The sequence below is a fragment of the Abramis brama genome, assembly GCF_963993115.1.
Source record: "Abramis brama genome assembly, chromosome: 9".
Lineage (NCBI taxonomy): Eukaryota > Metazoa > Chordata > Actinopteri > Cypriniformes > Leuciscidae > Abramis > Abramis brama.
The window spans coordinates 34,355,281-34,382,149 of record NC_139971.1 but is presented as its reverse complement, the minus strand read 5'-3'; the positions used below and the strand labels follow the sequence as shown (position 1 = coordinate 34,382,149).

General features: G+C 37.6%; 3 protein-coding genes across 12 annotated transcripts; 2 read left to right on the top strand and 1 right to left on the bottom strand.

The window, feature by feature from the left end:
- Window positions 1-334: 334 nt before the first annotated feature.
- hacd3 (3-hydroxyacyl-CoA dehydratase 3) lies at window positions 335-5,594 on the top strand. Its single transcript, XM_084124078.1, has 11 exons — window positions 335-587; window positions 1,848-1,890; window positions 1,971-2,044; window positions 2,167-2,331; window positions 2,409-2,457; window positions 2,551-2,661; window positions 2,903-3,030; window positions 3,144-3,256; window positions 4,443-4,549; window positions 4,638-4,769; window positions 4,972-5,594. The coding sequence occupies exons 1-11, from the start codon at window positions 507-509 to the stop codon at window positions 5,046-5,048; spliced, it is 1,080 nt and encodes a 359-aa protein (XP_083980204.1). The 5' UTR covers window positions 335-506; the 3' UTR covers window positions 5,049-5,594.
- Window positions 5,549-12,375, bottom strand: ints14 (integrator complex subunit 14). 2 transcript variants are annotated; one of them, XM_084124074.1, is made up of 12 exons: window positions 12,283-12,375; window positions 11,482-11,762; window positions 11,234-11,341; window positions 10,200-10,355; window positions 8,638-8,756; window positions 8,375-8,517; window positions 8,008-8,100; window positions 7,415-7,559; window positions 7,118-7,251; window positions 6,605-6,723; window positions 6,448-6,513; window positions 5,549-6,283 (listed from the first exon to the last, which is right to left on the bottom strand). In XM_084124074.1, the coding sequence occupies exons 2-12, from the start codon at window positions 11,701-11,703 to the stop codon at window positions 6,008-6,010; spliced, it is 1,581 nt and encodes a 526-aa protein (XP_083980200.1). In that variant the 5' UTR covers window positions 11,704-11,762; window positions 12,283-12,375; the 3' UTR covers window positions 5,549-6,007. The 2 variants fall into 2 exon arrangements, with proteins under 2 accessions (XP_083980200.1, XP_083980201.1); XM_084124075.1 differs by having other exon boundaries at window positions 12,035-12,317.
- A 428-nt stretch (window positions 12,376-12,803) lies between these two features.
- slc24a1 (solute carrier family 24 member 1) lies at window positions 12,804-26,828 on the top strand. Of its 9 annotated transcripts, none has more exons than XR_014607729.1 (11): window positions 12,806-12,928; window positions 13,807-15,011; window positions 17,299-17,361; window positions 17,928-18,036; window positions 20,849-20,932; window positions 21,445-21,530; window positions 22,361-22,633; window positions 22,736-22,825; window positions 23,090-23,256; window positions 24,339-25,321; window positions 26,072-26,828. XR_014607729.1 is itself a non-coding variant. In XM_084124548.1 (11 exons), the coding sequence occupies exons 2-11, from the start codon at window positions 13,968-13,970 to the stop codon at window positions 24,586-24,588; spliced, it is 2,217 nt and encodes a 738-aa protein (XP_083980674.1). In that variant the 5' UTR covers window positions 12,806-12,928; window positions 13,807-13,967; the 3' UTR covers window positions 24,589-26,828. The 9 variants fall into 9 exon arrangements, 5 of the variants coding, with proteins under 5 accessions (XP_083980675.1, XP_083980674.1, XP_083980678.1 ...); XR_014607730.1 differs by having other exon boundaries at window positions 24,339-25,531; window positions 25,897-26,828; XM_084124548.1 differs by adding an exon at window positions 20,594-20,644 and having other exon boundaries at window positions 24,339-26,828.
- Window positions 26,829-26,869: the final 41 nt, after the last annotated feature.

The window sequence follows — 26,869 nt, the reverse complement described above, 5'->3', positions numbered from 1 at the left end:
AGGGCAGCTCAGTTACATCATATATTGTATTTCATGCTTATAATAATAGTATATAAATTCATGTACATCGCACATTTTCTTCATTTATTTATTTATAGCTAATATTGCACATTTTATATATTGTCGTGCTTTTATTCGATTACGTCATTCCCAGTGCTTCACGGGCAGCGTAGTTCATTGGCTCACACAGTCTTGTGCCTAGTGTCTTTTTCTCTTATTTTCAAATGCTTAGTTTCTCTAAACCAATGTTTGAAATGATATTCTTCTCATGGCTGGGTGGTTTGGTTCAAGGCATAGAAGTCGTTATTGAGAAATTAGATACTTCAGGAAAATTGAAAAGTGGGCGGCGACTGTTGCGTTCACTTGCGCGCACGCGCATTCGAAGAATATTCTGGACAAATGACAGAATCGGTGGAAACGTATTCCGGCTGCTTGTTTCAAGATTTACATTGCCTGTCATTCATTGTTAAATCTGAGTAAAGCACATTTTAATGTGAATATTTGCAATGCAGGCTCTCACACCTCACGTGTACTGGGCACAGCGGCATGGGGAGATATACCTGCGAGTGGAGATCAGTGATGCACAGGTAAGAAAAAAAATGCTTTTATGGGGCAATTATATCATAATAGGCAATGCATTTTTATCCTCTTCTTTCTTTTCGCATTTATTGCATTTAATATGTATGCACATCCAGGTTCTAGGTTACAGAACCATGTTAGGTTGATATTCCTTTGAATAACAACACCTTCTCTAGGTCTGATGACAGGACTTGCATCAAGCCTAGATCAGAATAAAGATGAAGATTACGGAAAGGGAGATCAGGACTTGATCCTACTGGACCACTAGCCATCTGGCTCAGTTACAATGGCAGGGCATGTTTTATTTACAGTCCAGTTTCAGACACAGAAAGAGGAACTGCCCCCTTCCCCCTCATTGCTTTCTCAGGGCAGGATAAAGCATGTTTGACCTGTCCTCTCATTAAAGATAATGAGAGAGAGAAGCATGTTGCAAACGAGAGCTCTGGAACAAAGGTGGTATTGCTGTGGTGTAGTAATACGGTTGCTATGACGTCCCTTAATGCAAATAAATTTGTGTATTGTACATGTTAGAAAGCTATTATTACATTGTTTTCCCTTTGTATGTCTCCATATAACTCAGAAATGCAAAATAAAAGTATAACGTGCCAAAACCTAATAACATCAGACACACTTTTTAATTGGCCATGCAATTAAAGGAATAGTTCACTTAAAAATGAAAATTCTCTCATCATTTACTCACCCTCATGTTGTTCCATACCTTTATGAGTTTCTTTCTTCTGTTGAACATAAAAGAAGATATTTGTAACCAGATAGTTGATGGACACCATTGACCAATAGTGAACTATTCCTTTAACTCAAGTCCCATAAATCTTGATCTCAACCTTTTTTACTCCAATGCCACCAATTGTCCATAATGTTTTTCAAAGGCACCATGTTTCCAGTTAACCTAACATTTATAAAGCTTGGCATAATTAGAAAAATTCTTATTCATAAAAATGCCCATGGAGTTATAAGATTTTATTAATTTTTCAAGGTCTAGAAATCACACTTTTATCATTAAATGAAGAAAAAAAACAGTTGTTCAGAGGTGAATTAAAATAAATATCTTAATTCAGGAAGCCTGAAACGGTGACTTATATTACGTGAACCATTCATTACTGATGCATTATTATTTTTTTATAACTACATATTATAATATCTATCAGATGCATGGTGCATTTGAAGGCATTGTATTGATATAACAGGCAGTGGGAGGAGGAGCTTGAAACTTCATACTTCTTTTTTTTTCACTCTGTCTCTTATCGCAGAATCTCAATATTGGTGTTGAAGAGAACATCCTTCACTTCCGAGGTACATCTCACAACTAACCATCAGTTGGATGCTCTTTCTCTTCAGTTGTGTGACTTTTATTTATTCTGCTCTTTTTTGAGGTCAAGGGCATGGAGCGAAAGGAGAAAATGAATACGAATTCAGCCTGGAGTTCCTAAAACCGGTTAAGCCTGAGGTAATGGCCATCAGAAATTGCAACAAAATTTGTAAAGCGTTTGGTTGCACAATGAAGTGCAGTGCATTTTCCATGTTCTGTTTGTTTATGTTGGAACCACATGAAGATGTTTGTGTCCACAGGTGAAGCACAAATCCACCCAGCGGCAGGTGAATATCACGGTAAAGAAGCAGGAGCACGTCTGGTGGAATCGCCTCACTAAGCAGGAGAGGAAGCCTCTGTTTTTAGCACCCGATTTTGACCGCTGGCTGGATGAGTCAGACGCAGAAATGGAGCTCAGAGAGAAGGTAAAGAGGTTTGCTATTTAAGTTCTACTTGAGGAGCTTCACAGTCGTGCACTGCCTGATGTGTTTTCTGTTCACAGGAAGAGAAAATAAACAAAGTCAGCATTGAGTCAAGGGTTCGTAAGGACCGTGAGTATATTTTTAATTCTAAGAGTGTAAAATAAACACACTGGGTCAGCTTACCAAATAATAACCGTGTATTCATTACTCCTTTTTATGCAGCTTATCTTGGCTTGAAAAAGGGGTTTCTCTTTATGTACAACTTGGTCCAGTTCCTCGGCTATTCCTGGATCTTTGTCAACATGACTGTACGTCTGTTCATACTTGGGCAAGGTTAGACTCTTTTTTTTTTTTTTTGTAAGCAGATTAAAAATGCATTTGTTTGTCACTGTCCGGAAATGCACTTCGTTTGAATTTTTCTGAGAAGGCCTGCAGGTCTGTTATGCAAATGTTTGGTTTGTATAAACTGTATTTATATATAGAAAGAGCATTTTATTGCACATGAAGTGACACTCTGAAGTGTGAAAACTCATTGTTCAGTATGGTCCTTACAGTTTTTTTGTCAACCCAACAGATTCTTTCTACGACACATTTCACACCATTGCCGACGTGATATACTTCTGTCAGATGCTGGCAATAATGGAAGTTATCAATCCTGCTGTGGGGTTGGTTAAGACTGGAGTCATGCCTGCTTTCATTCAGGTATGCCTAGTGCACAGCACGCCATGCTTTAGTAGCCAATTAAATGCACTTTAATTTGTTTTGAATATTAACTTTCATGACAGTTAGAATTATTTACATTTTTCTTGTTAAAGGTGATGGGGAGAAACTTCATCCTTTTTGTCATATTTGGTAGCTTAGAGGATATGCAGAACAAGCCAGTGGTCTTCTTTGTCTTCTATCTGTGGAGTACGATTGAGATATTCAGGTAATTATGTGAATATTATTATGGTACATGTGTGATCTTATAAGAGCAGTTTCTGCTAGTGGTGAGGAAATGTAGGAGTTGGTGTCAATGTGTTGTATGAATTTCTTTATCTGCAGGATATCCTCTTTTGTGTTTTATGAGCCAGATGTTACTTATTATTCAACTTCCTATATGCAGTCCTTAGTTTGTTAAAGTAAATGCATCTTCTCTTTGCTAAATATACTGAAAATTAGAACCTAAATCATAATTACAGAATACAAACTATATTAGAAAGACGTTGATAATTGAGGCTAATGGTTTTAGGTAAAGCTTTCATGGTCTTTGCTGTTTCAGCAGTGATGTTGTGTGTGTGGTTTCTGTACAATTGCAGTTTTTCTACACTTCTTCCTCTTTTGCGATAAAACATTTTCACACAACATACCACTATGAGACACGCATCGTGTGCCAGTAGTGAAATGTCACACTCATTACCTCAAAACTAGGTTTAAAAGCAATGTAAGTAGTTCACATGACAACATATAAATGAGAATACATATCTGCATAAGTTTTGAATGTTATAAAATATTTAAAAAAATAAATAATAATATATACTACAGTTCAAAAGTTTGGGGTCACTGTGATTTTCTTTTTTTCTTTTTAAGAAATTATTTTATTTAGCAGGGAATCATTAAATTCAGCCTGGAAAGACACTTATAATGTTACAAAATATTTATATTTCAAATAAATGCTGCTCTTTTGAACCTTCCATTCATCAAAGAATCCTTAAAAAACAAACAAAAAAATGTTTTCCACAGAAATATTGTTTTCAACATTGATAATCGGAAATGTTTCCTAAGTAGCAAATCATCATATTAGAATGATTTCTGAAGGATCATGTGACACTGAAGACTGGCGTAATCATGCTGAAAATTCAGCTTTGACATCATAGGAATAAATTGCATTTAAAAAAAAAATTTAAATAGAAAAAGTAAAATGTAGTACTATTTCACAATATTGTTTTTATTGTGTTGTTGATCACATGAATGCAGCCTTTGTGAGCATAAGAGACTTCTTTCAAAAACGTTAAAATAATCTTACCAAATACAAACAGTAGTGTACATTGAGCCCTACAGCTTGGTCCTCCAACTGACTTTTGTTGGATAAAAACAGATATATCTAATCCTGCTTTTGTAATAATGAACCATAGGTATCCTTTCTACATGTTGACCTGCATTGATACCGAATGGAAGTTGTTGACTTGGTTGAGATACACCATATGGATACCGCTGTACCCTCTTGGAGTGCTAGCTGAAGGTAAGTGTATCTGTAGACTATCATAAGGAAAACTCATGAGACAGTGAGAACTGACAGCTTTTCTCATGCTCTCTTATGTTGTGATCAGCTGTGGCGGTGGTCCAATCCATCCCAATCTTTGACGAAACCAAACTCCTCAGTATTCCTTTGCCTAAAGCCATCGGCTTCTCGCTCAGCTTTTCCTACATCCTGCAGCTCTACCTGGTGCTCATGTTCCTGGGTAAGGTCCACAAAAAACATGCTACAAATGAAACTAGGGTTCTCACAACGTTTGACCAATGCAGCTTGTCCAGTTGCTATGATTGTTAAATCATTTTATAGATATTTTAACTAATAGTATAGAGCCAATTAAATATTTTAGAGCTGCGCATAAATTGGCATTACATTTTTATAACATTTCATTAAATTGTTTGTAATTTCAGGCCTCTTCATCAACTTCCGCCACCTCTTCAAGCAGAGGAGGAGACGGTTTCGCACAAAAAAGAGGAAAGCCAACTGAGGGGAAGGGGACCACATGCTTCATTCCTCCTAACTCTCTTTTCATTGATTTAATTTGCGCCTCCCTGTTCTCTCTTTATATTTGCCCTCTTGTCACTGAGAAGTCATTATTGAGGCAAAACCAACTCAAGTGCATTTAATTTCTACATACTGAAATTCTAAAGGTGACCACGACTTAGTAAATGATTATTATAAAACACTAGAGATTCTTACCAAAAGAATTCTAACCAGGACCATGAAGGTATTTATACATTTCATGTATGTTTGCAGTTTGGTGGTTTTGTGTGTTTGATGTTGTAGATTATCTTACTTGATTGAAACGCAGCAACATTTTATCTTCATGTCAATCCCTGAGATGTGTTGTAATAGTCATTTCTGTTGGCACAAAGCACTGCTAACAACAAGACAGACCATGAACCTCAGGGAAAACCTCATAAAACATTCAAGTTACATGGGAAGAGCCAATTCAGTGTCGTTGGATGTGGGATCTGGACATGAATGTGTAAAAGCAAATGAAACGGTTTAATTAAATTTCAGTGAAACAAAACATCAGTTTTCAGATGACTATCATTAAGCATAAACAACACAGTTTTCTATTAGTCGATGTTAGAAAAAAACATTATATACACAAACATTTACTGGTCTGAAAATAGATTCCAAAACCTCTCAATGCATTTGCCTGTAAAACGGATGAATGTTTATCTTTCCTCGAATTGAGTGCTCAACGTCATAATTTGTCACAAAGTCCAAGGTTTCCTCTCATTTTGTATCTATCACCAAAACAGCAAACACAACCTTTGTGGCACTACTAAAACATTGAAATGCCACATTTGTGTGATCCTGCTGCTGTAACCCATTTTCTGTGGAAAAACATTACACGTTGAGCAGAGTTTTTGGATAAAGCCACATTCCTCTATAATTGCTCTGGCAGTTGTCCATTGAGTATTGTTCTTCCATCCTCTATATTCGCTCAGCTCCTCCTCCTCCTCCTCCTCCTCCTCCCCCTCCTGAGAAATCCGTGAGCATGGGGGTGATGTTGTGTTCGAAGCCCGAGTATTTGGAGTCTCTGCTACTGGCCAGTTTAAGCTGCTGAGCAGCGTGTGACAGCTGGAAGGCGGCATCAGGGTGGGCAGAGTCAGGCAGAAGAGTGCACTCCCTCTCCAGAAGTTCAGCCATATTCTTCAGAAGCTCCCAGAAACCAAAGGCGAGAGCGGCCTTCCGAAGACGGTTCAATTCCTGCCGTGATTAAAATACAAATGTCACACAAAAAGTATTTTAACTAATTAAAAGGATCATATATCAGCCCATGATATCCTTATATTGTAATTTTTTTATATTTATATATTAAATCAATTTATTTATAAAAAATGGAATCATAAAAATCACATACATACACCCACCTTATAGAATGTTTGCGTTTTTTCTGGCAATTTCCTTGCATTACGGAGAATTTTCTGTACATCTGTCTGTAAATGTGATTATTAAAAAGTTTAGTTCTAATGACATTTAATCAGTGTCAAATATATATCATTTGTAGTGTAGTGTTGAGATGTATACCTGCAGTCCACTGGCTTTAATCCAGACTGTAACATTCTGAGCATAGCTTCTCTTGTGTTTCGGCTGTATGGGAAAAGGACTTTTACTGTCATCTTCACCATAGGGATTTTCAGCTGCATCTGTAAGTCACGCAAACATATAATCATAGTGAATAGTTATTTATTCCGTTGGCCAGTAAGCAAAACCTTATGCAAAACAATGAGCAAATGTTTGCAATGAGCAAAAAAAGCACCTCTAGTCTCAGAAGGAAGCAAAGCATGAGAGGAAAATAAAATATTTAATCATGCAAATGTGTGGTACTACCGTTATCCCTGACCCTTGTGTATTTACCTACAGGTTTCCTAACTGAACTCGTGAACCGTCTAGATTACTGTCCTTTGTTTCAGTGTTTTAATTATTAACTACTTGCACACACTGCATAATGCAATACAGTGCAGTTCATTTTTATTTCATTTTAACAGGCCTTTTAAGTGTGGCAGTTACAAAAAAAAATACTGAGTGAAAACGTGCTACCTGAGGCAGGTCCAAGCTGTGATATTCTGCCCAACCAGGGCAGAGGCTCTGAGCCGAACTCAAAGAGTGACATCATTAGATTGGACTTCTTCTTACTGTCTGCCTGGGAATAAAGCATTCCGAACCAGTCTGGCCTGATAGAGGAAAACACAGGGGAAACTTTTATTTCCGAGTAACTAGATAATTTATCTCAAATACATTGGTAATGAAAATAAACCCCTCAATTCCCTAAAATCAAAGTTTGCAAAATTTGGAATGTTTATGCAAACAGAGGGATATTTTTATATTGCTCCTTACCCTAGTTGTACAAGCGCCACCATTCCCTCCACCTTTAGGCTGCCATGTAGAAGAACGCAGAAGTTTGGGCTTTTGCCAGCCATCTGATTTGTGGAGGTCTCTTCTTCTGTCTCATCAGAGGTCCCCGTACCCATCTCATCCCCCTCTGTCAATCAGAAGAATATATCAAGGGGAAATTAAGCTAAAACCAGCTTTAAAATAAGTTAAAACCACTTAATATTAAGATGTAAGCTGACATTGTATTTCTCGTTTTATTTGATCCCTCAACAACTGTCATTTTTATTTATGAACCAAGATTCTCACGGTTTGGGAAATCCTAGATATACAAGGACATTTTTAAAAGTGTGATTGGAAAAGTCATGGAAATGAATCAAATCTTAAAAAGTCATGGACATTTTTATAATTCATTTATAATTATTGGGTAGAAATTGCTATTTGAGAGAAAAATAGTAGTAATTAAAATAAATCACAAACAACTAGAAAAGTCAAATTCATTGGTAATAAAAAGTCTAAATGCTGAAGAACATTCAGTTATTGAAACTTCTGAAATTCCATTAATCATGTTAATAATTTAGAATTTTAATTGTACTGACCTTTGTTCACAGCAATGGGCAGGACCAAGTGCCTGGATAAAACCGGAGGGCTGGAGATGTCTCCAATCTCAATAAAACCCACAATCTCCAAGTCTATATATATATATAACACAACCATTATGTGCACTTTCCTCCAATTACCTCATTATCTAGAATCTAGCATGATTAGCAACAAATAAAAATAACATTTATTTATTTACATTAAACGTAATATTACATACAGTAAACCTGCTTGCATAAAATGCTTTTGTAATAAGTAAACGGCATTTTAAAACACAAAACTTGAATAGTTATAAAAGTTTACATTACAACAGCAGGGAGGTAACATTTTAGAACATGAACATTTCGTTAGATTCTCTGCTCGCACCTGTTTGCACTGTTTTGGGCAGGGGATCCACTTCCTCATCTATGATCACTGGCTCTGGCCTGGGAAAGACCTGCACATCAGAGGTCAGGTTCCCACAGCGCAGCACCGCATGGAAGGGAGAGTACGCCTGGTCGATCAGCTTTCTGACAACACAAAAACACAGTGATGCCGTTCATCACAAAATGTTGCCTAAACAACAATGTGAACTTAAAAATACAAGAACATATTTAGTAGTATTTACACAAAGTAACAACATCACTCACCCAAACATAGACTGGACACTTTTGAGACAAAGGGGTCCCTCCATAGTGTATATCTGACCCTCTCCGTCATTCAAATTAATCAGCTGCTCCAAGTTATCCATACCATCCGTAGCTTGGAGCTTCAGAGGACATCAAAACAACAACATAGATTCAATCACATAAAAGGAAAATATTTTTTCATTACTAACTTTTTTTAATATAAATGTAAAATGACTCAATTAAATAAAACTAACTAAAATTAGTTAAAAAACTACAATTAAAATAGAAATAGTAAAAATAAAAACTAATTCAAAATATTAAAGGTAGGATATGCAATGTTTTTCTAGACACTTTTTGTTATAAGACCAAAAACGTTCAGCGGTCAGGGTTGTAGACAGCCGCAAACAAACAGCAGCCACCTTTTACAATTCCTCCTGAGATGAAGAGATGGCATCCTTTGATGTTCATGTCCTCAGACTCCGAATTATGCGTTTCTATGACTAACACAATGAATGCTGAGATGAATTTGCAGCAGTCAGGTGGTAAAAGTCTGTGCTCTTTAAGTTGTTTACGTTCATTATTATTGTAATGTTATGTGCTTTGACGCAAAGTAATTTAACGCCGTCTCTCGTGACGCTTTGAAGACTCTGCTCTGGCTGTGTGCATTCCTGTGTTTTGGAGGAGGTGTGGCTCTGAAGAGACGGGGTGGGATCTTAGGAATTCAAAGCTAGCTTGCTATTGCTAGCCTCTCCAAAATTGCCTACCCTACCTTTAATAAAAAGTATAATAGAGTGGTGCAGGTATGACGTCACTTTGTGGGCCAACCAGCAGTTAGCATCGCCCTGGTTTCCTCGACAAAAACCCAATAGGATTTTTCCATAGGCTTTTGGATTATAGCAAAAAACAAGCTCTGTGATCAAAAAATATTTATGATAGTTACATGTTTTGTTCATCAAGATAATTTTCACAGATGAACAACTTACATGATTTTTGAAGCCTAAATGCACTTGCCAGAAGTAAAAAGCTAAAGCTAGGCTATAAACAAACTACACCACGGTCGCGCGACTTCAACGTCACCATCACAAAGCTTCAGACAACTCTTTCAGTTTTTTTCCAACAAACATTTTCACAGAAAGTTTGAGTTAGAATAGTTTATAAGAACACAATTACAATATAATAAGCATAACAAGAATGTAAAAGCTGACTGATCTTATCATTTCAGTGTGGTGACGTTTTATCTCCCCAACTGCCTCTGTAGTCCCATTTAGCCACTTGATAGCAATCGCCTTTAAGACATGTAACAGCTTAAAAAAAATCACGAGTGGGGTAATACTGATGTATTTTATTTCGTAGAATAAAACGTGAAAGTGTCTTGAGCTTGTGTTCACCACAGACCTTATTTCAGCCATTTAACCAAAGACCCAAAAACCCATTGACTTCGGGACGTTGGAACCGGAAGCGCTCAAATGCTAACTCGTTTCAGCGTTTTGGCCTGCAAATTTACATCATACTGGCACCAATCTTGTATCTGAATGACATTAAAATAACACTGGTAAGGACACAGTGCAAAAAGACTGAAGTACCTCCTCTGCATTGGCAATGCACATGACATAGAATTTGGAAGGGAATGGGAAAGGAAGTGGGAATTTCTTGTCCTCCACACGTTGTTTCATTGTTTGCAGGGAGTGACGCAAAGATCCACGACCAATGCCCAGTGCACCATCAGTGACCAGCACCACCTACAGGCCACCATAAAAACAACATAAACACTGATCAACAACGAAAATGCAGTCAAAGCAATTATTTAGTACATTTAGCATTATATATAAAAATTGTCTTGGTATAGTTACTCTACTGTACATTCAAAAATGTAATAATGTTTAATGTTTAGACCCCCTGCTAAAGGGCTTATGAACACCACTACCAGGATACTCTACCAACCCAGTCATAGTGATGACGCATACCATGATCGACTTTGAACAGTACATTTATATCTTCAACTTACATTTTTGTATATACTACATTCATTGTATTGTGTACAGTCCATAAAATATTTTACATAACACTGTATTTCATACTGTATTTATTCTGGTCCTGGTTGTTATTCCTATTTGTACACTAGTGGTCAAAAGTTTGTAATAATTAAGATTTTTTTATGAATAGAATGTTTAAAAGAACAGCATCTTTATTTTGCTTTTTATTCTTGCTTTTTCACAAAATTATTTTGCAGCAAAAACAGTTTTTAACATTGATAATAATTAGAAATGTTTCTTAAGCAGAAAATCATTATATTAGAATGATTTCTGAAGGATCATGAGACACTGAAGACTGGAGTAATGATGCTGAAAATTCAGCTTTGCCATCACAGGAATACATTATATTTTAAAATATATAAGAATACAAACAGTTCTTTTACATTTGATTAATATTACTGTTTGTACTGTATTTTTTATCTAAAAAAATTTGCAGCCTTGGTGTGCATTAGAGACTTTCGAAAACATTTAAAAAATCTTTGTTATTGCAAACTTTTAACAAGCAGTGTAAATGTATATGCCTGATTAACATATTGCATATGCCATAATATATAGTATTTTTAATAATTGGATTTTTTTTTAACCTGGCATGGGCAAGCGGTTCCCCACTCCTGCTGTACTACATTACTAACACCTTGTAATGCAGCTTCCAGGCAGGTTTTATCATAGTCTTCAAGGTTGTTCAAAGCTTCCTGCACAACAATGAACGAGAGATAACAATAAGACCCCCAACAATTATCAGATCATAAAGGCTCTGATGATGAATTAGGTTTAAGACATTGCATTTACATTATATTTAATGCAGGCAGCATGACACCTGCTCTGTTTTTACCTGCAGAGTATTGTAGTCTCTGGTGAATGGCACCATAAGCTCCCAGAGCGAGGAGAAGGCGATAAGTGAAGTGAACTCCATTCTGTAGTTTGTGGCCATGTGTTCAAACAGCATGGTCAGTCCATGAACTGCCAGGTTCTTTCTCTGAAACTCTTCACTGCCCTCCACTGACACCGGTCGTGTCATGGACAGCGACGAGTCCATAAGAACCACAGTAGGCATGTTTGCAAACTCTTCTCTTTACACTTTGATAAACGGTTATGAATGTATGCTTGAGATGTCTGTGTAAAAACAGGAGCATATGTTAGTGTGACAACAGAAGCTTCTGCTGCAGTGTACCTTAAAAAATAAAAATAAACACACACACACACACACACACACACACACACACACACACACACACACAAAATCATTTTCTGATTTTGTAATGGTTACACTTTGCTGTTCTGCACGTCTTTGCTGATTTAAACTGGTCTAGCTAGTCCCCCAATCTGACCAGTTTACAGTATCCAAAACCCCTCTAACACTAGCCAACAGAGCAGACTTAACTTACCAGGCTGGGAGACCAACTAAGATACTTTTTTAGAATAATTTCCCCATGTAACAGAGCAATCAAAGTAACGCTTAAAGCAGTTGAGTGTTACTATGTCAGTGTCCAACCAAACGTTCTCGTTTAAATATAAAAAGAAAAAACATCAAATGATCTTAAAAGTCTTAAATATAATATGTCCTTCATATTTCCGAATACAGCTCGTACCAATTCCCAGTTTAGCATATTTCAATAAAATGGTAAAATTTTACCCATCGCTGAAAATCCCTTCTTCCTAACCAAGTGTGCGCCGTGATAAGCGGACCGTTTGGAAACAAAAGAAACACGCCAACTCGTTCCTAGTCAAGAACGCGCGCGCAAAAGTTGTATCCTAAAATAAAATCTCTCTTAAAATAAAGGGTAAAAAACTAAAGAAAAATTCAGGAGATAGCCTATACAGAAACCTACAAATCTAGGATCATGCCGTGGACAAAAACCAGTTAAAAATCGATTTAAAATCTAATTGTGGGGCTAATTTATTACTAATCTGTAATCCATAATCATAATTATGTAATAATACAATATTCTCCAAAAGCTGGTTTAGACTTTAGTTTGTATTTTTAATTAACCAATTTTCACGTGCATTTACTCTTTGCCATTATGAATGAGAAGTATATCAGTTAAATAATTGGGATAAAATGGTTCAAGACGTAATGAGAGTGTGTGGAGAGAGTAGCCTACATCTAATCCTCTTAACAGACTCCAGGTATTAGGTATTGTGCTGATCCACGCTGAAGAGCTGTCCTGCGGTGCGTCCTGCTTGACCTATAGCAGCTCCACAGCATCCGTGCCTTTCCCTGCAGTCCAGCTGTGAGACAGCAGCGCTCAACTCACCGCGCGAGCGTCGCTTTTACACCGGTAGGTTTCTTTAGCGTGTTCTCAATTACTATTATTTTTTACAGTAGAGGAAGTTTTCATTTAAATTGTTAGTATGGTTAATTTATCCATATTATAGCCCAACGCTGATATAAAAATAGCCCTGCTGCCACCAAACTGTCTCACTTTATATTTCAGTGTTCATGCTACTGTTTTTACAATCGTTTATTGTTTTTATGCTGCTTCTTGCAATGACAGTGCTATTCTTATTAACGGTGGACAGAAACTACAATAGAAATGAGACGGATATTTTCCATGCTACTTTTGTTTAGACAGACATTTTAAAGAAATGCTTTTCTTAAAAATTAATTAACTTAGACGCAGTGTCAAGTTATTATTATTATTATTTTTAAGGGACCATATTTATCCCTTGGAATTGATTTACAGGGGCACTTTTTTGCATTTTTATGGCGTTTTTTCTAACCACTTAAACCATGCAGTGCTCCACTCATTTATGTGAAATAAATATACAGATACGAAATAGATAGATAGATAGATAGATAGATAGATAGATAGATAGATAGATAGATAGATAGATAGATAGATAGATAGATGAATGAAATGTATAAAAGGTTAAATAACTGATGTAAGGGCAATTTACTACTTTCAGTGGTATTTTTGTCAATCTTCAGACATTTGATTTACATTTTAAACAATTCACATGAGTGCCTTTGACAACGTAATTTAATTTTCGAAAAGCTAGAATTGTTAAGATATTATTGATTTAATCCAATGCAATGTGTTGGTTAGATGAGATGTATTAGAAGAAACTGTAATAGCCACAGTAATCTGCTGATCCTACATTCAGTGTTGTCTGTACAACTGTTGCACTCAGTATTCCTCCTTTTATCTACTGTAAGGTCTGTGAGAGGAAACCTGCACCACAGAGAAAATGAGATGAAACAGTCTGAGAGAGATATACCCCTGCATACCCCTGCATCTTTTGGGGCGAAATTCTGGATGTTCTGGGTGTCATTGCCCTAAAAAACAACTCAGTGCCGTTTAGGAAACATACTAGAAAATGTTCCTGACTCGAAGAAAGAGACTTCAGCTCAGCCGGATTATATTTCTTCTGTCTGGGGTTTTCCTTTGTTCTTTATATCAACTCACTATCAGAGCCAGACTTCCAGACCCCTGGCCCGAGCCCCAGAGGGCAGGAGACCCTGAGGATGGCTCTGGACTTGCTCTGGATGCAGGACTGTTGGAGATGCCTGAGGTTGTGACTAATTTGACCAATGTTGAGCCAAAGAACACCAACCACACAGATGTGGCCCAGCCGTCAGAGACAGCAACAAATAGACCCATCCAAACAACATCTACAACAGAGAAGCCTACAACAACCACAAACAGGACAATTGTCCACTGCATTTATGTGGATCCAAACCTTCCAAAACCCACCCCAGTTCCTACTCCAGAAACCGATACGACCACTCTGGTGCCCAACACTACAGCATCCAAACCTGGAGAAGCACCACACATGAAGGGCGAGTACCCGCAGGACATCTTCTCCGTTGAGGATCGACGCAGAGGCTGGGTCTCGCTCCACATCTTTGGAATGATTTACATGTTTGTTTCTTTGGCCATTGTCTGCGATGAGTTTTTTGTCCCTACGTTGGGGGTTATCACAGACAAACTGGCGATCTCAGATGATGTGGCCGGGGCGACCTTTATGGCCGCCGGAGGCTCTGCTCCCGAACTTTTCACTTCCTTGATCGGCGTCTTCATTTCTCATAGCAATGTGGGCATTGGAACCATTGTTGGCTCGGCTGTCTTTAACATCCTATTTGTGATCGGAATGTGTGCGCTGTTTTCCCGAGAGATGCTTCACCTCACCTGGTGGCCTCTCTTTCGGGACGTGTCGTTCTACATCATCGATCTCATCATGCTCATCATCTTCTTCTTGGACAACACCATTATGTGGTGGGAGAGTATGATGCTGGTGAGCGGTTATGCTCTCTATGTTACTTTCATGAAGTTCAATGTTCAGATAGAGCGCGCCTTTAAATATCAGCTCATGAAACACAAGAACATTGTCAAAGTCATCGCGGTGGAAGAACCTGAGAAGGTACGCTTCATTACTTTTGCCAATAATATATAGAATGAGAATTAGTCTTTGGGTGTGTTATTTGGGTCAATGGCACAGAACCCTGCTGAAAAATCAAGCATAAACTAGCATGAATTTCATGTTGGTCCAGGCTAGAGCTGGTAAAGTGCTGGTCTAGCTGGTGGACTAGCATAGTCATGCTGTTCTCAAGCAAAACTGAGGTGGTGTAGCTGGTCCACTAGAGCTCCCACTACCCATGCTGGGGACCAGCAAACCAGCATCCCATGCTGGTCTCCAGGGGTACCCTTGGGGTTTCTGGGCCCCCTGGCTAACTTCTCAGCCACATTTCTCTGTACGTAGGTACAGTGGCTACTATTGTCCTAATCTCCCGCCCATTAATATATATATATTACTGGATAATAATAAAAGATTAAGTCAAACTACTGCTAGATTTTCTTTTCAATAATTTAATTCTTTTAATATAGCTTTTTCCTGCATTATGATATCAGGACATTTTGTATAACTAATCAAAATCAGAAATGACAAACATGCTCATAATAGAAGAGGTCATTGTATTTGTAAATTAGGTAACTCTTTATTTTACAGTACTTGTAATTTCAGTGTACTTACCTAAGAAAGTACTGTAAAATAAGGTAACTATATGGGTTAAGGTTAGGTTTAGGAGTAGGTTCAGGTTTAGTCCCTAGTTATAACCCAGTTATTGTAATTGCTATAATAAGACATAGTATGCACATGCACAACTGGGACTGTAAAATAAAGTGCTACCGCAAATTGCAATTTAAAAAAAAAAAAATCTCCTGTTGAAAAATGCAGCATTGCTGGTCACATTATTTACATTTATTAATTTAGGAGACGCTTTTATCCAAAGTGTGTATTTAATACACATTTTATCAGTACTGGGATTCAAACCCAAAACCTTGTGCATTAATAGCACCACACTCTACCATTTTTGCTTCAAAAACATGCATTGCATGTTAGCAATTTGCATAGCATTTGATTATCACAGAAACATTTATTTCTGTTTTGGACAGTGTTGATGAATTCTGCCGTGGTATATCTTCTAGTGATGAGGAACCACTATAATATCTGCTCATGGACGTGATAGCAGAGATATAATAGCATCCCACTCAGGTGAATGTGAGTCACTTATGTTTATTCATTGAACAGATACGCATGGGTTTGCGTTTTCCTTTGATAAACAGAAATGAAAAGGATCTCTTGTGTCTGCTGGGGCCAGACATTGTTAATGAGTTGTCTTGTAGCAGGCGAGGTATTTGGAGCAGGTGCATTTGGCTCACAGTGACAGTCCCATCTGATTTAGTGACACTATCACATCAAATAAAAAAAATGGTGTGGTCATTTTCACAAGTTCCATCCTGAACCTCCCTCAGCTTAGAAGCTGTGGTGAGAGGGAGGTTTAGTGAGATCAACACTTGATAATCTGTCATAACATCTCTGTGATCACACTCACCTGAGAAGGAGACTTTAAGCTGCAGTAACAAACAGTCTATGGGTTATTGTAAAAGTGTCTCATGCTGTAAAAAACATATTAATAAGTGGAGGGATATTATTATATGATCAGTACTTTCTAATATCTGTTAGATAACACTGTGGCTCTCTGATCCAAAGACGTTCACTTAATCCTATGGGTCTGCTGTGATGTACAAACTGTGTAACATATAGAGTGTTTAAATCTGATAAGTGTGATTGAAGCTTATATAGTGTAAGACGGCTTACTAGACCCAGAGGACCTAGATCTCTGTCAAACTAAACCCACTGGATTGAATTTATCACAGATAAGTAACAATTACAGCAGTAACGATAAATACAGAATTTCGTATATTTTATATATTTGGTTGCTCACTTATGTTGTTATTGTAAAAATGGTTTTCCAATAAATAAAGCTGACGTAAAATACAATTTAAATATTAGATGAAAAACTTAAGAAAACATAACAAAAAAGTTGGCAGTTGGCAATTAACTGAAATAAAATAAGTTCCAGTTTGAAGCACTCAAAAATGGCAAAAGACATAACAAAATTACTAAAACAAACTAAAATGAAAATGAAAACTGAAAATATTATTAATAATATTAATAAACGTGTATGCTACATCCTCTTTGTTAAATATATAAATATAAAAAATAAAAATATAGTGATTGGTCTTCTTTTAGTCTTTGAGGGCACGTGAATGAAAACTTTATCAACAGTAGAATTAGTAGTGAAAAGTCAAAGGTCAAATCAGTGCCTTGCATCCTTTGTAACGTTTCAAACTGTTTTTGCACACAGGACAACGGGACTTCGGGTGAAGAGAACAAGCCGCCTGAACCAGAAGACTCGAATCGATTAAAGGTGATCAAAATTTTGCAAATACACGTTAATGTATAAATAACATGTAAATATGTCAATAGGTCTAGATTCAAAATCCTTTGTAAAAAGCAAAGGGTGTGATTTACCTGACATTATTGTCACCTAATGGAACTACAAAATGAATGACTGTTTCCAAACAGTGGAGTACTGACCCAAACTCGCCAGTAAACATAGCAGTGTTTTAATAGCCAACATATTTGAACTTTTCTGGGAAATCAGCCCTTTAAATGTTTTTTTTTTTTAAATATAGTTGTCAAGCTAAGATATGAGGAAGCATTTTAACATCCAAAAAAATGACACACATCAACTTTAAAAATAAAACACAACCGATATACACATGATAGTCTTGAAAAGATTGGATAAATTTGACATGTCCTGTCAATATGGGATTATTAAATTAAGTAATATAGCCTACTTAATAACATACTGTTACTTAAATACCATATTTATATGATTTTTATTCTATCTGAAGTCCACTTGGCAAACAGAATTTGCAGGTTCAGATTTAAATTCTCTCGACATGATCATATTTTTCCTGTCTTGTGTAGCCGAAACCCACTTTGCAGCGCGGGGGCAGTTCTGCCTCTCTGCACAACAGCACCATGAGGAACACCATCTTCCAACTGATGATTCACACACTGGATCCTCTTGGAGAGGGTAAGAGCCCTTCAGTGTCTGAGCCCTCATAATGATAACTCATTAAGCAAACACTGCACGGAAGCATTACAAATTGCAATTCTGGAGGTTTAAAGCAATGGTCCACCCATAAATGAAAATTCGGTCATTATTAACTCACCATCATGTTGTTCCAAACCTGTATGACTGACTTTGACTGACTTTCTTCTGCGGAACACAGAAGATATTTAGCAGAACATTGGGAACCAAACCATTGACTTCAATTGTATGGACAAAGAAACACATTTCTCAAAATATTTTTTATCTTCTGTGTTTCTGTAAGATGATGACAGAATTTAGATTTTTGAGTGAACTATGCCTTTTAGAAATGCTAAGTTTTTTTGAGTAAATGCTAACATTAAAAGATCAGGAAAGGTATATGATAAGAATATATTGCTCTTATTACTTGAAGACTCAAATTATGCCATTTATACAAAGTGGTTGATTTGAGCACTACTGGTTTACTGGAGGAATTAATAGATGGATTTTTTTATTGTTATGGTTACACCTTTTTATAGACTCTTTTGTATATCGAAACACAAATTGTACATAGCTCAAAATACCAATCATATGATATAAGCCTATATTCTCTTAGGCGTGTGATGTAAGAAGTTCAGAAGTGTAGCAGTAGAGTCCCTTTGTCCTTCTCCTAGTACAAATGGATTAGCAAAGCGTGTTCCATATGATGACAGCACTAAATCCAGATTGATACTAAGAAGATAAATAGCTCTTTCTCAGTCTATGGAGTGGAGAGTGATTCATAGTAGTGAGACAAGGGATGGGCCCACCTTTTGTCAAGTCACATCAATGTGTGTGTCACCATTTAAACATACACTATATTATTTTTGCATTGCACATGGGTTCTCTAACAAGATGGTATTGTCTGCAGAAACTGTAATTTTAGCATCACAGAAAAATGCATACGTGTAAAGCATAAGCCCTGGTGCTGAGGTCCCGGTGGGTCAGTGGTTTGATGGCTGGGGTTGGTCCCCTTGACCTTCAGCCTGTCCTCAGGAGGCTGCGGCACACCTGCGCTCTCAGGGTCCTCACAAAAACCTCCCAGTACTGTGCGGCTCCATCATTAAGCTGCTTTTGATTGAGCTCATAAAGGCTGGATGAGAAACAGCCTCCAGCAGCTCAATCCTGTTATTGTGATAGGGTCCCTGCTGTAGTCAATGAGATACATTTAAAGGTTCATTATCTACATTTGGGTTGGTAAATAACTGACACGCTCTTAACATCTAGTTTAAAAGCACCGTAATTGCACTGCTTTAATATATTCTATATTCTCTGCATATCTGCATTCTCACAAAGGAATGTCTGGGTCACATTTCACCCCAAAAATAACTTTTATTTCTTTAAGAAATAAAGCCTATTGGTGAGAATTAGATCGTTTTTTTTTGTGTGCTTTCTTTTTCATTTTCATGACAACGTAAAGAAAAAATCTCAAATCTCAAAATGCATACGCTGCATACTCTCTAAATAGCATAGAGTATACAGTAAATAACTGTAACAATATGTGTAATCCAAGACGCGTGACGCAGAAACTTTAGATAATCAGTGTGTTTACACGACAACGATGTACTAAAAACTGAAAAGTTTTTCCTTTGCATTTTCCGCGTACAGACATCAACGTTCTCAAAACAATCTCCGTTCACACGAATCGTTGAACCGACTAAAAACGCTGCATTATGCTTTCAGGCTAGTAGTTGGCGATGTCACTTTGCAAAGAAACACTACGCACCAATAGACTGAACACGTAATACACATGCGCATGACGTCACCGTTTTCACAAGTGATGATAATGCAGTCGTTTTCAAAAACTTTCACTTTCATTTTCAGGCCACAAAAACACCGTTGTAGTGTAAATGAACGGACAAAATGCATAAAAAGTTTAAATTTTTTTTTTTGAAAATGGTGTTGTGTAAAGTAATACCCCCTCAGTTCTTTAATCGACACAGAGTCCACAGGACAACACGGGAGCAAACACATAGGCCTAATTCACACATAAAACAAAGATGATAACCGACAAAGGACAAAACCAAACAGGGAGCATAAATACACTGAGAACTAAATGAGACACAGGTGCAAATCATTAGAAATCATAGAAACAACTAGGGAGTATTGAGTAACCAGGGGAACTGAAACTAAAGAAGCAGAGAAAAAGGAACAAAAGGAAACAACAGAATGTCAAAATAAGAGCCCACATAACGGAACATAAACCTGACAATAACAATCAACAATCTCTATATTTATATGTAAAGACTATGTATTGTGAAATAATTTGTTCCAAAAAATAATGTCATAATTCAAGAAATTAGGCTTGATGACCCAAACATTTCTTCATATTTTTCATGAAATTCACACTTCTGCATTTATACTTTGACCTGTCCACATTTTTCTTTAAATAAATCCAATGAACTTTTAACATTTAACAATGCCGCTTGCTGGTATCCAAGTCAGTGCAGACATGAGTAGTTTTGAAGGGCATTTGAAGATGCATTTGTTTATTGTATATGAATCTACTTTTACTCATTAGAGTCAGTGTTTAATGGAGATGCAAAGGCTAGAAGCTCATTGGGATGTAAAGGTAAGGGGCTTAGTGTTTGTGATGTTATTCTTGTGATGTGATTGCTTTTTTGTTGTAGCCAGTGAGATGACGTGAGAAAAATGACGTTTTGTATTGTGTTTGTGAAATTAGGGCTTTTGTCATTTGTGGTACTGCCATTGTTGACCCTGACAGTGTCAGTCAAAGTCTACATTCAAGCTATATTCTTCCTTTCCTGGTTTGCAGTGAAATTTAAAGACAAGGCTCAGATTTTGAACGACATGGCCCGGGGGAAAGTAGAGAACAAAAAGAAGGAAAAATCTGGTGAAGGTGAGATTTTATCATCTTAGTCTGTTCTATTATGATTGCACAGAGCTTTGTAGACAGGACGGTGCATTGTCCTACCTCACAGATGAGCTCTGTTGCATATTCAAAATGGTTATTAATGTTGCATTTCCACAAGCAGTAACGTACCAGCTGTGTGCTGGATGAAAGGTACAAAGAGAGGGCACGCTGCCAAGAGTTTGGTCCGTTTTGCCCTCCACACAGCATCCCGCATTCCATATTTCCACCTTTTGTTTCTACTTGAGAGCTGCTTTACACATTAGCTGACATAATGACCAAGCTCCATCTCATGAATTAAGCATGAGTGGCTTGGAATCACTGCAGATTATCTTGTGAAGCAACAGTGGTGTTTGAAATTGCCGCCAAATGAAATAGCAACATTACTCACTACTATTGAGGAAATCTTCACTCCACACCTGAGAGGAGCTTGTATTATTGCTGCCTTTAAGAAGTAAATGCAAACTTGATTGATATTTTACTATCCTGGTTTAAATAAGGTGACCGTCAAGCGGAGCAGCCCAAGGAAGACGCGGCTCCAGTAGCCAAGGAAGAAGACGCCGGTCAAAAGCCTGAGGCACAAAAGGTGGGCGAATTGCATCTCAAAAAAAGTTTGGAAGAAGAAACAGGAGCTCTGAGAAACTTGTGTGCTTTTAATGAGCTTATCAGTTCTTTACCTTGTTGTAAAGCTGACAGGGACGATATGTCAAACATAGTATGTGATTCATATTTAAAGTATAATTCACCCAGAAATGAAAAGCCTTTGTCATTTACTCACCCTCGTATCATGACTTCCTTTCCTCCGTGGAACACAAAAGGAAAAGCTTTGAAGAATGTATTAGAATGCCATTACAATAAAGGAGAACTGGAGCTTTCAGGTTTAAAAAAAGGACAGAAAAGCACCATCAATTTAATGGTGTTATTCTCCATGATTTGTTTAGAAGAGAAATATGAATGGCTACTTCATAACCTAATAATTATTTTTAGTCAGATTTTTTGATAAATCAGTTCATTCAGTTCCCAAAACTGGTCTAAATGATTCATTCACAATTCCGACCAATCTGGTTCTCGTCTTAAGTTCAACTCTCAGACTTGACAGGGTTAGCAGCTCACTGGAGGTAAAGATTATCTTTGAATTAGATTAAATAGCTACTTTTATTATGCTTTTAGTGTGCTTTTGCATACTGTTTGAAGCTTGAAAGCTCAGGTGGTCCCTATTTATTATAATTGCATGGAAAAGAGCGAGCCGTCTGTGTTCCACAGAAGAAAGAGGGTCCTACTGGTTTGGACAAATGGAGTGCAAGTAAATGATGATAAAATACATTTTTGGGTGAACTGTTACTTTGTTCTCCTAATTCTTTATTTTCTGTGTGGGTATTATGTTTTTTGCCTGTCTCTTTCTCGCTCTGTGTTAAGGAAGGAGACGCTGCAGCAGGAGGAGGCTCAGAGAAGCCAGAAGGTTCAGATGATTCAGAGGATGATGAGGAAGATGACAGTGATGAAGAGAGCGATGAAGACAGTGATGATGACGATGATGATGATGATGAAAATGAAGATGATGCTGAGGAAGAAGGAGAAGAACCTCTGTCCTTGGAGTGGCCAGACACCAGACGCAAACAGGCCACATATTTGTTTCTGTTGCCCATTGTCTTTCCACTGTGGCTGACAGTTCCAGATGTCAGAAACCCTGTGAGAACCAAAAGAAAACATCACGTTTTTCTTGTATATTTGTTCCACTTGTTCACATGTGATAGAACTGACATGTATATTCTTGTATATTGTGCTTCACAGGCATCCAAGAGGTTCTTTGTCATTACCTTCCTTGGCTCAATAGTATGGATTGCTATATTTTCCTATCTTATGGTGTGGTGGGCACATCAGGTCAGTGTAGAAATCAATATTTGTTGCTAAAATGTATTTGGACACTTAAGCTACACTTAAATGCCGCTGAATTCAGTAGCACCTCACTGCAGTACATGAGATCCAGGGGGCGGAGTTGGATCCAGATCTAAGGGGTGGAGATTGGTAGGTTTAGGTATATGTAAGGATTGTGTGTTGGATTTCGTGTTCTGCAGTGAGGACCATCTCGCTGAATTAGCAAATATAACAAAAAAAGTCAGCATTTATCAAGATTTTCTCTCCTAGGTGGGTGAGACAATTGGCATATCTGAGGAGATCATGGGTCTTACCATTCTGGCTGCAGGAACATCAATTCCTGATCTAATCACCAGTGTGATTGTGGCTCGAAAAGGCTTGGGAGACATGGCTGTCTCGAGCTCTGTAGGCAGCAACATATTTGACATCACCATGGGGTAAGATGACTGAAACATTAAATATTCAGTGAATCAGGTGTTTGATAGTTTAGTCTAGTTCACTCGGATGTACGTCATTGCATATGTTTTGCACGAGAGCCCACTACTGACGGAACCCTTGAAATGTGTTTAAATGAAACACCCTAAGCCCATGATCACTTGGAATCTGCCATGGAAATGGTTTATTATTTACATTTTTTTCCCCTTATGAATTTCTTTTATGCACCATTAAATAGGCCTGTACGGGCTGTCATGGTGCATTGTGGTCTATGGATCTGCCTGAAATGTACATGCTGAGTAGACTCACTCCCTCTGTCAAAATCGAGGGGTCGAGGGTTTGTCCAAATAAACTTCCCTCGTCCACCAGGCGGTGGGGATTACCCCGAGGGGAAGTGCTTAGGGAAGTTTGCGAGTGTATGTCTAAAAGTAGAGCAGCCCTAATAACCACACTTTTGCGGTCTTGGCCACTTTAAAATTCGTGCACATGACAGGAAGTAAGTGCGCAAGACTGCCCCAGGTTGGAAAAATGGCAAAGAGGTAGGGTGCTTCTCAAATGGAAGGCTGCGTCCTAGAAAGACTGCATATCTCCGATGCCACGTCATCAAGTGTCGTCAAAAGCTGTCTCCGTTTTAAGGATCCTTGGAAGGCAGCCTTCATTTTGCAACCTTCATTCAGCTAATTTTGAAGGAAGTGCAAAGACCACAAGTGTGGCATTGGGACAGGCCCTGTGTTTTGCTGAATGAGTCTTTGAATCATTCACTCAAGTGATTTGTTCAACAGGAACCAATTTATTTAGGAACAAAACAAGTAACTGTCTTTATGGGTGAGTTGTTGAATCATTAACTCTGATTCATTAATTCATCAACAAACGGCTGAGACGTGCAATTGTTTCTGCAATGACTTTGTTTGGAACTAAAATGGCCCAGCACAATAGACAAAAAGGTATCTGGCAATATTGTGTCTAAAATGTAAATTAACCTGTTTTTGAACTGTTGCAATCGCAATGTTGCAATCTAATACATACCGAATAAATCATTCTTGTGTTTTATTGCTTAAATATATATCACCTCTCACTGTTACAGGCTGCCGGTGCCCTGGCTGATGTACTCGCTCTACAATTCCTTTGCCCCAGTGACTGTGAGTAGTAATGGGCTATTCTGTGCCATTGTGCTGCTCTTCCTCATGCTCCTCTTCGTCATTATCTCCATCGCTGCCTGTAAGTGGAGGATGAATAAAGTGTTGGGATTCACCATGTTCATCCTGTACTTTGTTTTCCTGGTGCTCAGTGTCATGCTAGAGGATCGAATCATTGTATGTCCCGTGTCCATCTGAGCACACCTGTGGTTTTCACACACCTTTATGTTCACTCGCGTCCACGAGGATACAATCCTGTCATTCGAAACGTTCGGAACTATAACTCTGCATATAGTATATATCACATTTAAAGCATCCCTGGACACACTGTGTTGACTTATTCTGTATTACACAAGATCTTTTGTAAAGGGATGCAATAACTGTTAACACAAATTCATGCAGTAATGTCAAAAGTCACAGGTCCTGCCCCAAATGGTCACCATTTGTGGCATCCACACTTTAGTGATGTAATGCCATATGGATTGTTGGCTTGTAGACTGCATGTGGGCCCACTAGTCTGGGCTTTGCAAAAGGGCACATTAAGGCCACATACAGAGGCTCACTTGAGCACCCTTTTGAACTGTAAAATGACAAATAAGACACCCTACTGCCCTGTGGACTTGACAAACACACCATGATTATGATTGCGTAATCAAAGGCCACAGAAGTGTTCCAATCGAGACAGGGCCACAGAGTAGCCAACTAAATAGTCTTTGGAAAATCACATTTTTTCTTATATTACATCAGTGCAAGTTGCTTTCAGTTAAAACAGCAACATGCATTTTAGTCTGGGACTAGGCTTAAGCCTTATCTGTGAAACTGGGAGTGAGTTTATTGACATAGAACTCATGTTTAATTTGATATTTTCATACTACTATACAATATGTTGTTAGTCGAGCGTATTTGCATTAGTGAATAAATACATAGATCTGTATGAATGACTTGTGGTAGAATTTTTGTTAAAGGGATAGTTCACCCAAAAATAAAAATTCTGTCATTAATTACTCATCCTCATGTCGTTCCAAACCCGCAAGAATTTAGTTTATCTTTGGAACACAAATGAAGATCTTTTTGATTAAATCTGAGCGATTTCTGTCTCTCCATTGACAGCTACGCAACTACCACTTTGACGCTTCAAAAAGTTCATAAAGAGATCGTAAAACTAATCCATATGTATCTAACAGTTTAGTCAAAATTTTCTGAAGAGACACAGGTTGCTTTATATGATGAACAGATTTAATTTAGGCTTTTATTCACATATAAACATTGATCACCGAACATGAACAGAAGCTCAACCGAACCTGCTTAATGCACAAGAACAAACCTCTTGTGAAAGCTCAAATGCGCTGCGTCACACATGAGAATGAACCTCATTGGTTCTCACACGTCAAGCGAACATGCTTGAGCTTCCGTTTACCATAACGAATGTGCGAGTTGATGAATGTTTATATGAATAAAAGCCTAAATTCAATCTGTTCATCATATAACGCGATCGTGTCTCTTCAGAAAATTTTGGACTAAACCTAAGCGGTTAATTCATATGGATTAGTTTTACTATCTCTATGAATTTTTGAAGCATCAAAGTTTAATTTGCGTAGCTGTCAGTGGAGAGACAGAAAGCTCTCAGATTTCATCAAAAAGATCTTCAATTTTGTTCTGAAGATTAACGATAGTCTTACAGGTTTGGAACGACATGAGTGTGTGCAATTCATTAATGAAAGAATTCTCATTTTGGGGTAAACTAACCATTTAAGGGTGCCAGAGGTTCTGAATTCTAATCCGCCCGTTTATTTCATTTTTTTTCTAATTAAAAACAAAGATGTTCATCAGTGATTGTATATCAAGAGCAGGGACATGTTTGTGTGCAAGTTTTGTGATTTCACCCAAAAATATCAATTCTGTCATTAATCACTCACCCTCACGTCGTTCCAAACCCGTAAGACCTTCGTTCATCTTAGGAACACAAATCAAGATATTTTTGATGAAATCCGAGAATTTTATATTGTGATTGTATTATTTGATGTGCGTTTTCAGCTAGCTATGGGTGAGTTCTTTTGAAAGTGTCTGCAGAATTCACCACATTGGGAGAAATTGTGAGCTTATTGTAAATGATGTAATTTAATCATTTTGCAATGGAATTATTTTTGTAACATGGAAAATTGTCATTAGCGAGCATTTTAAATGCAGATGTTGTGCTGTATGTAAAATATGATTTTTTCCATCATAAAAGTAGAATATCAAGCATATAACAAGACTTCTTTACAAATTCTAATGTAATCAGTATGACTGATATAAACGGTTGTGAATTTCCATACAAATGTCACACTGATTGTTCTTTTTGAATGTCGCACATTGTGTGGATTTCTCTCTTGGGAGTTGCTCATTGTAAATATTCACTTGTTGGGTCAGTACAAAATTAAATGGGGTTTCAAATGCGACTTTCCGTCCCTCTCTTTCATTGAACAAACCAGTGGCAGCA

Bases quoted from the DNA above. Each gene is read 5' to 3' on its own strand.
- hacd3 (XM_084124078.1), top strand. From the start codon at position 507: ATGCAGGCTCTCACACCTCACGTGTACTGGGCACAGCGGCATGGGGAG. The intron at 588-1,847 runs GTAAGAAAAAAA...CTCTTATCGCAG, and splicing joins TGGAGATCAGTGATGCACAG to AATCTCAATATTGGTGTTGA. The intron at 2,045-2,166 runs GTAATGGCCATC...TTGTGTCCACAG, and splicing joins TAAAACCGGTTAAGCCTGAG to GTGAAGCACAAATCCACCCA.
- ints14 (XM_084124074.1), bottom strand. From the start codon at position 11,703: ATGCCTACTGTGGTTCTTATGGACTCGTCGCTGTCCATGACACGACCG. The intron at 10,356-11,233 runs GTTAAAAAAAAA...GGTGGCCTGTAG, and splicing joins GAACCGCTTGCCCATGCCAG to GTGGTGCTGGTCACTGATGG. The intron at 6,724-7,117 runs GTAGCACGTTTT...CGTGACTTACAG, and splicing joins ACAGCTTGGACCTGCCTCAG to ATGCAGCTGAAAATCCCTAT.
- slc24a1 (XM_084124548.1), top strand. From the start codon at position 13,968: ATGTTCCTGACTCGAAGAAAGAGACTTCAGCTCAGCCGGATTATATTT. The intron at 18,037-20,593 runs GTAAGAGCCCTT...TTTACTCATTAG, and splicing joins ACTGGATCCTCTTGGAGAGG to AGTCAGTGTTTAATGGAGAT. The intron at 22,634-22,735 runs GTGAGAACCAAA...TGTGCTTCACAG, and splicing joins TTCCAGATGTCAGAAACCCT to GCATCCAAGAGGTTCTTTGT.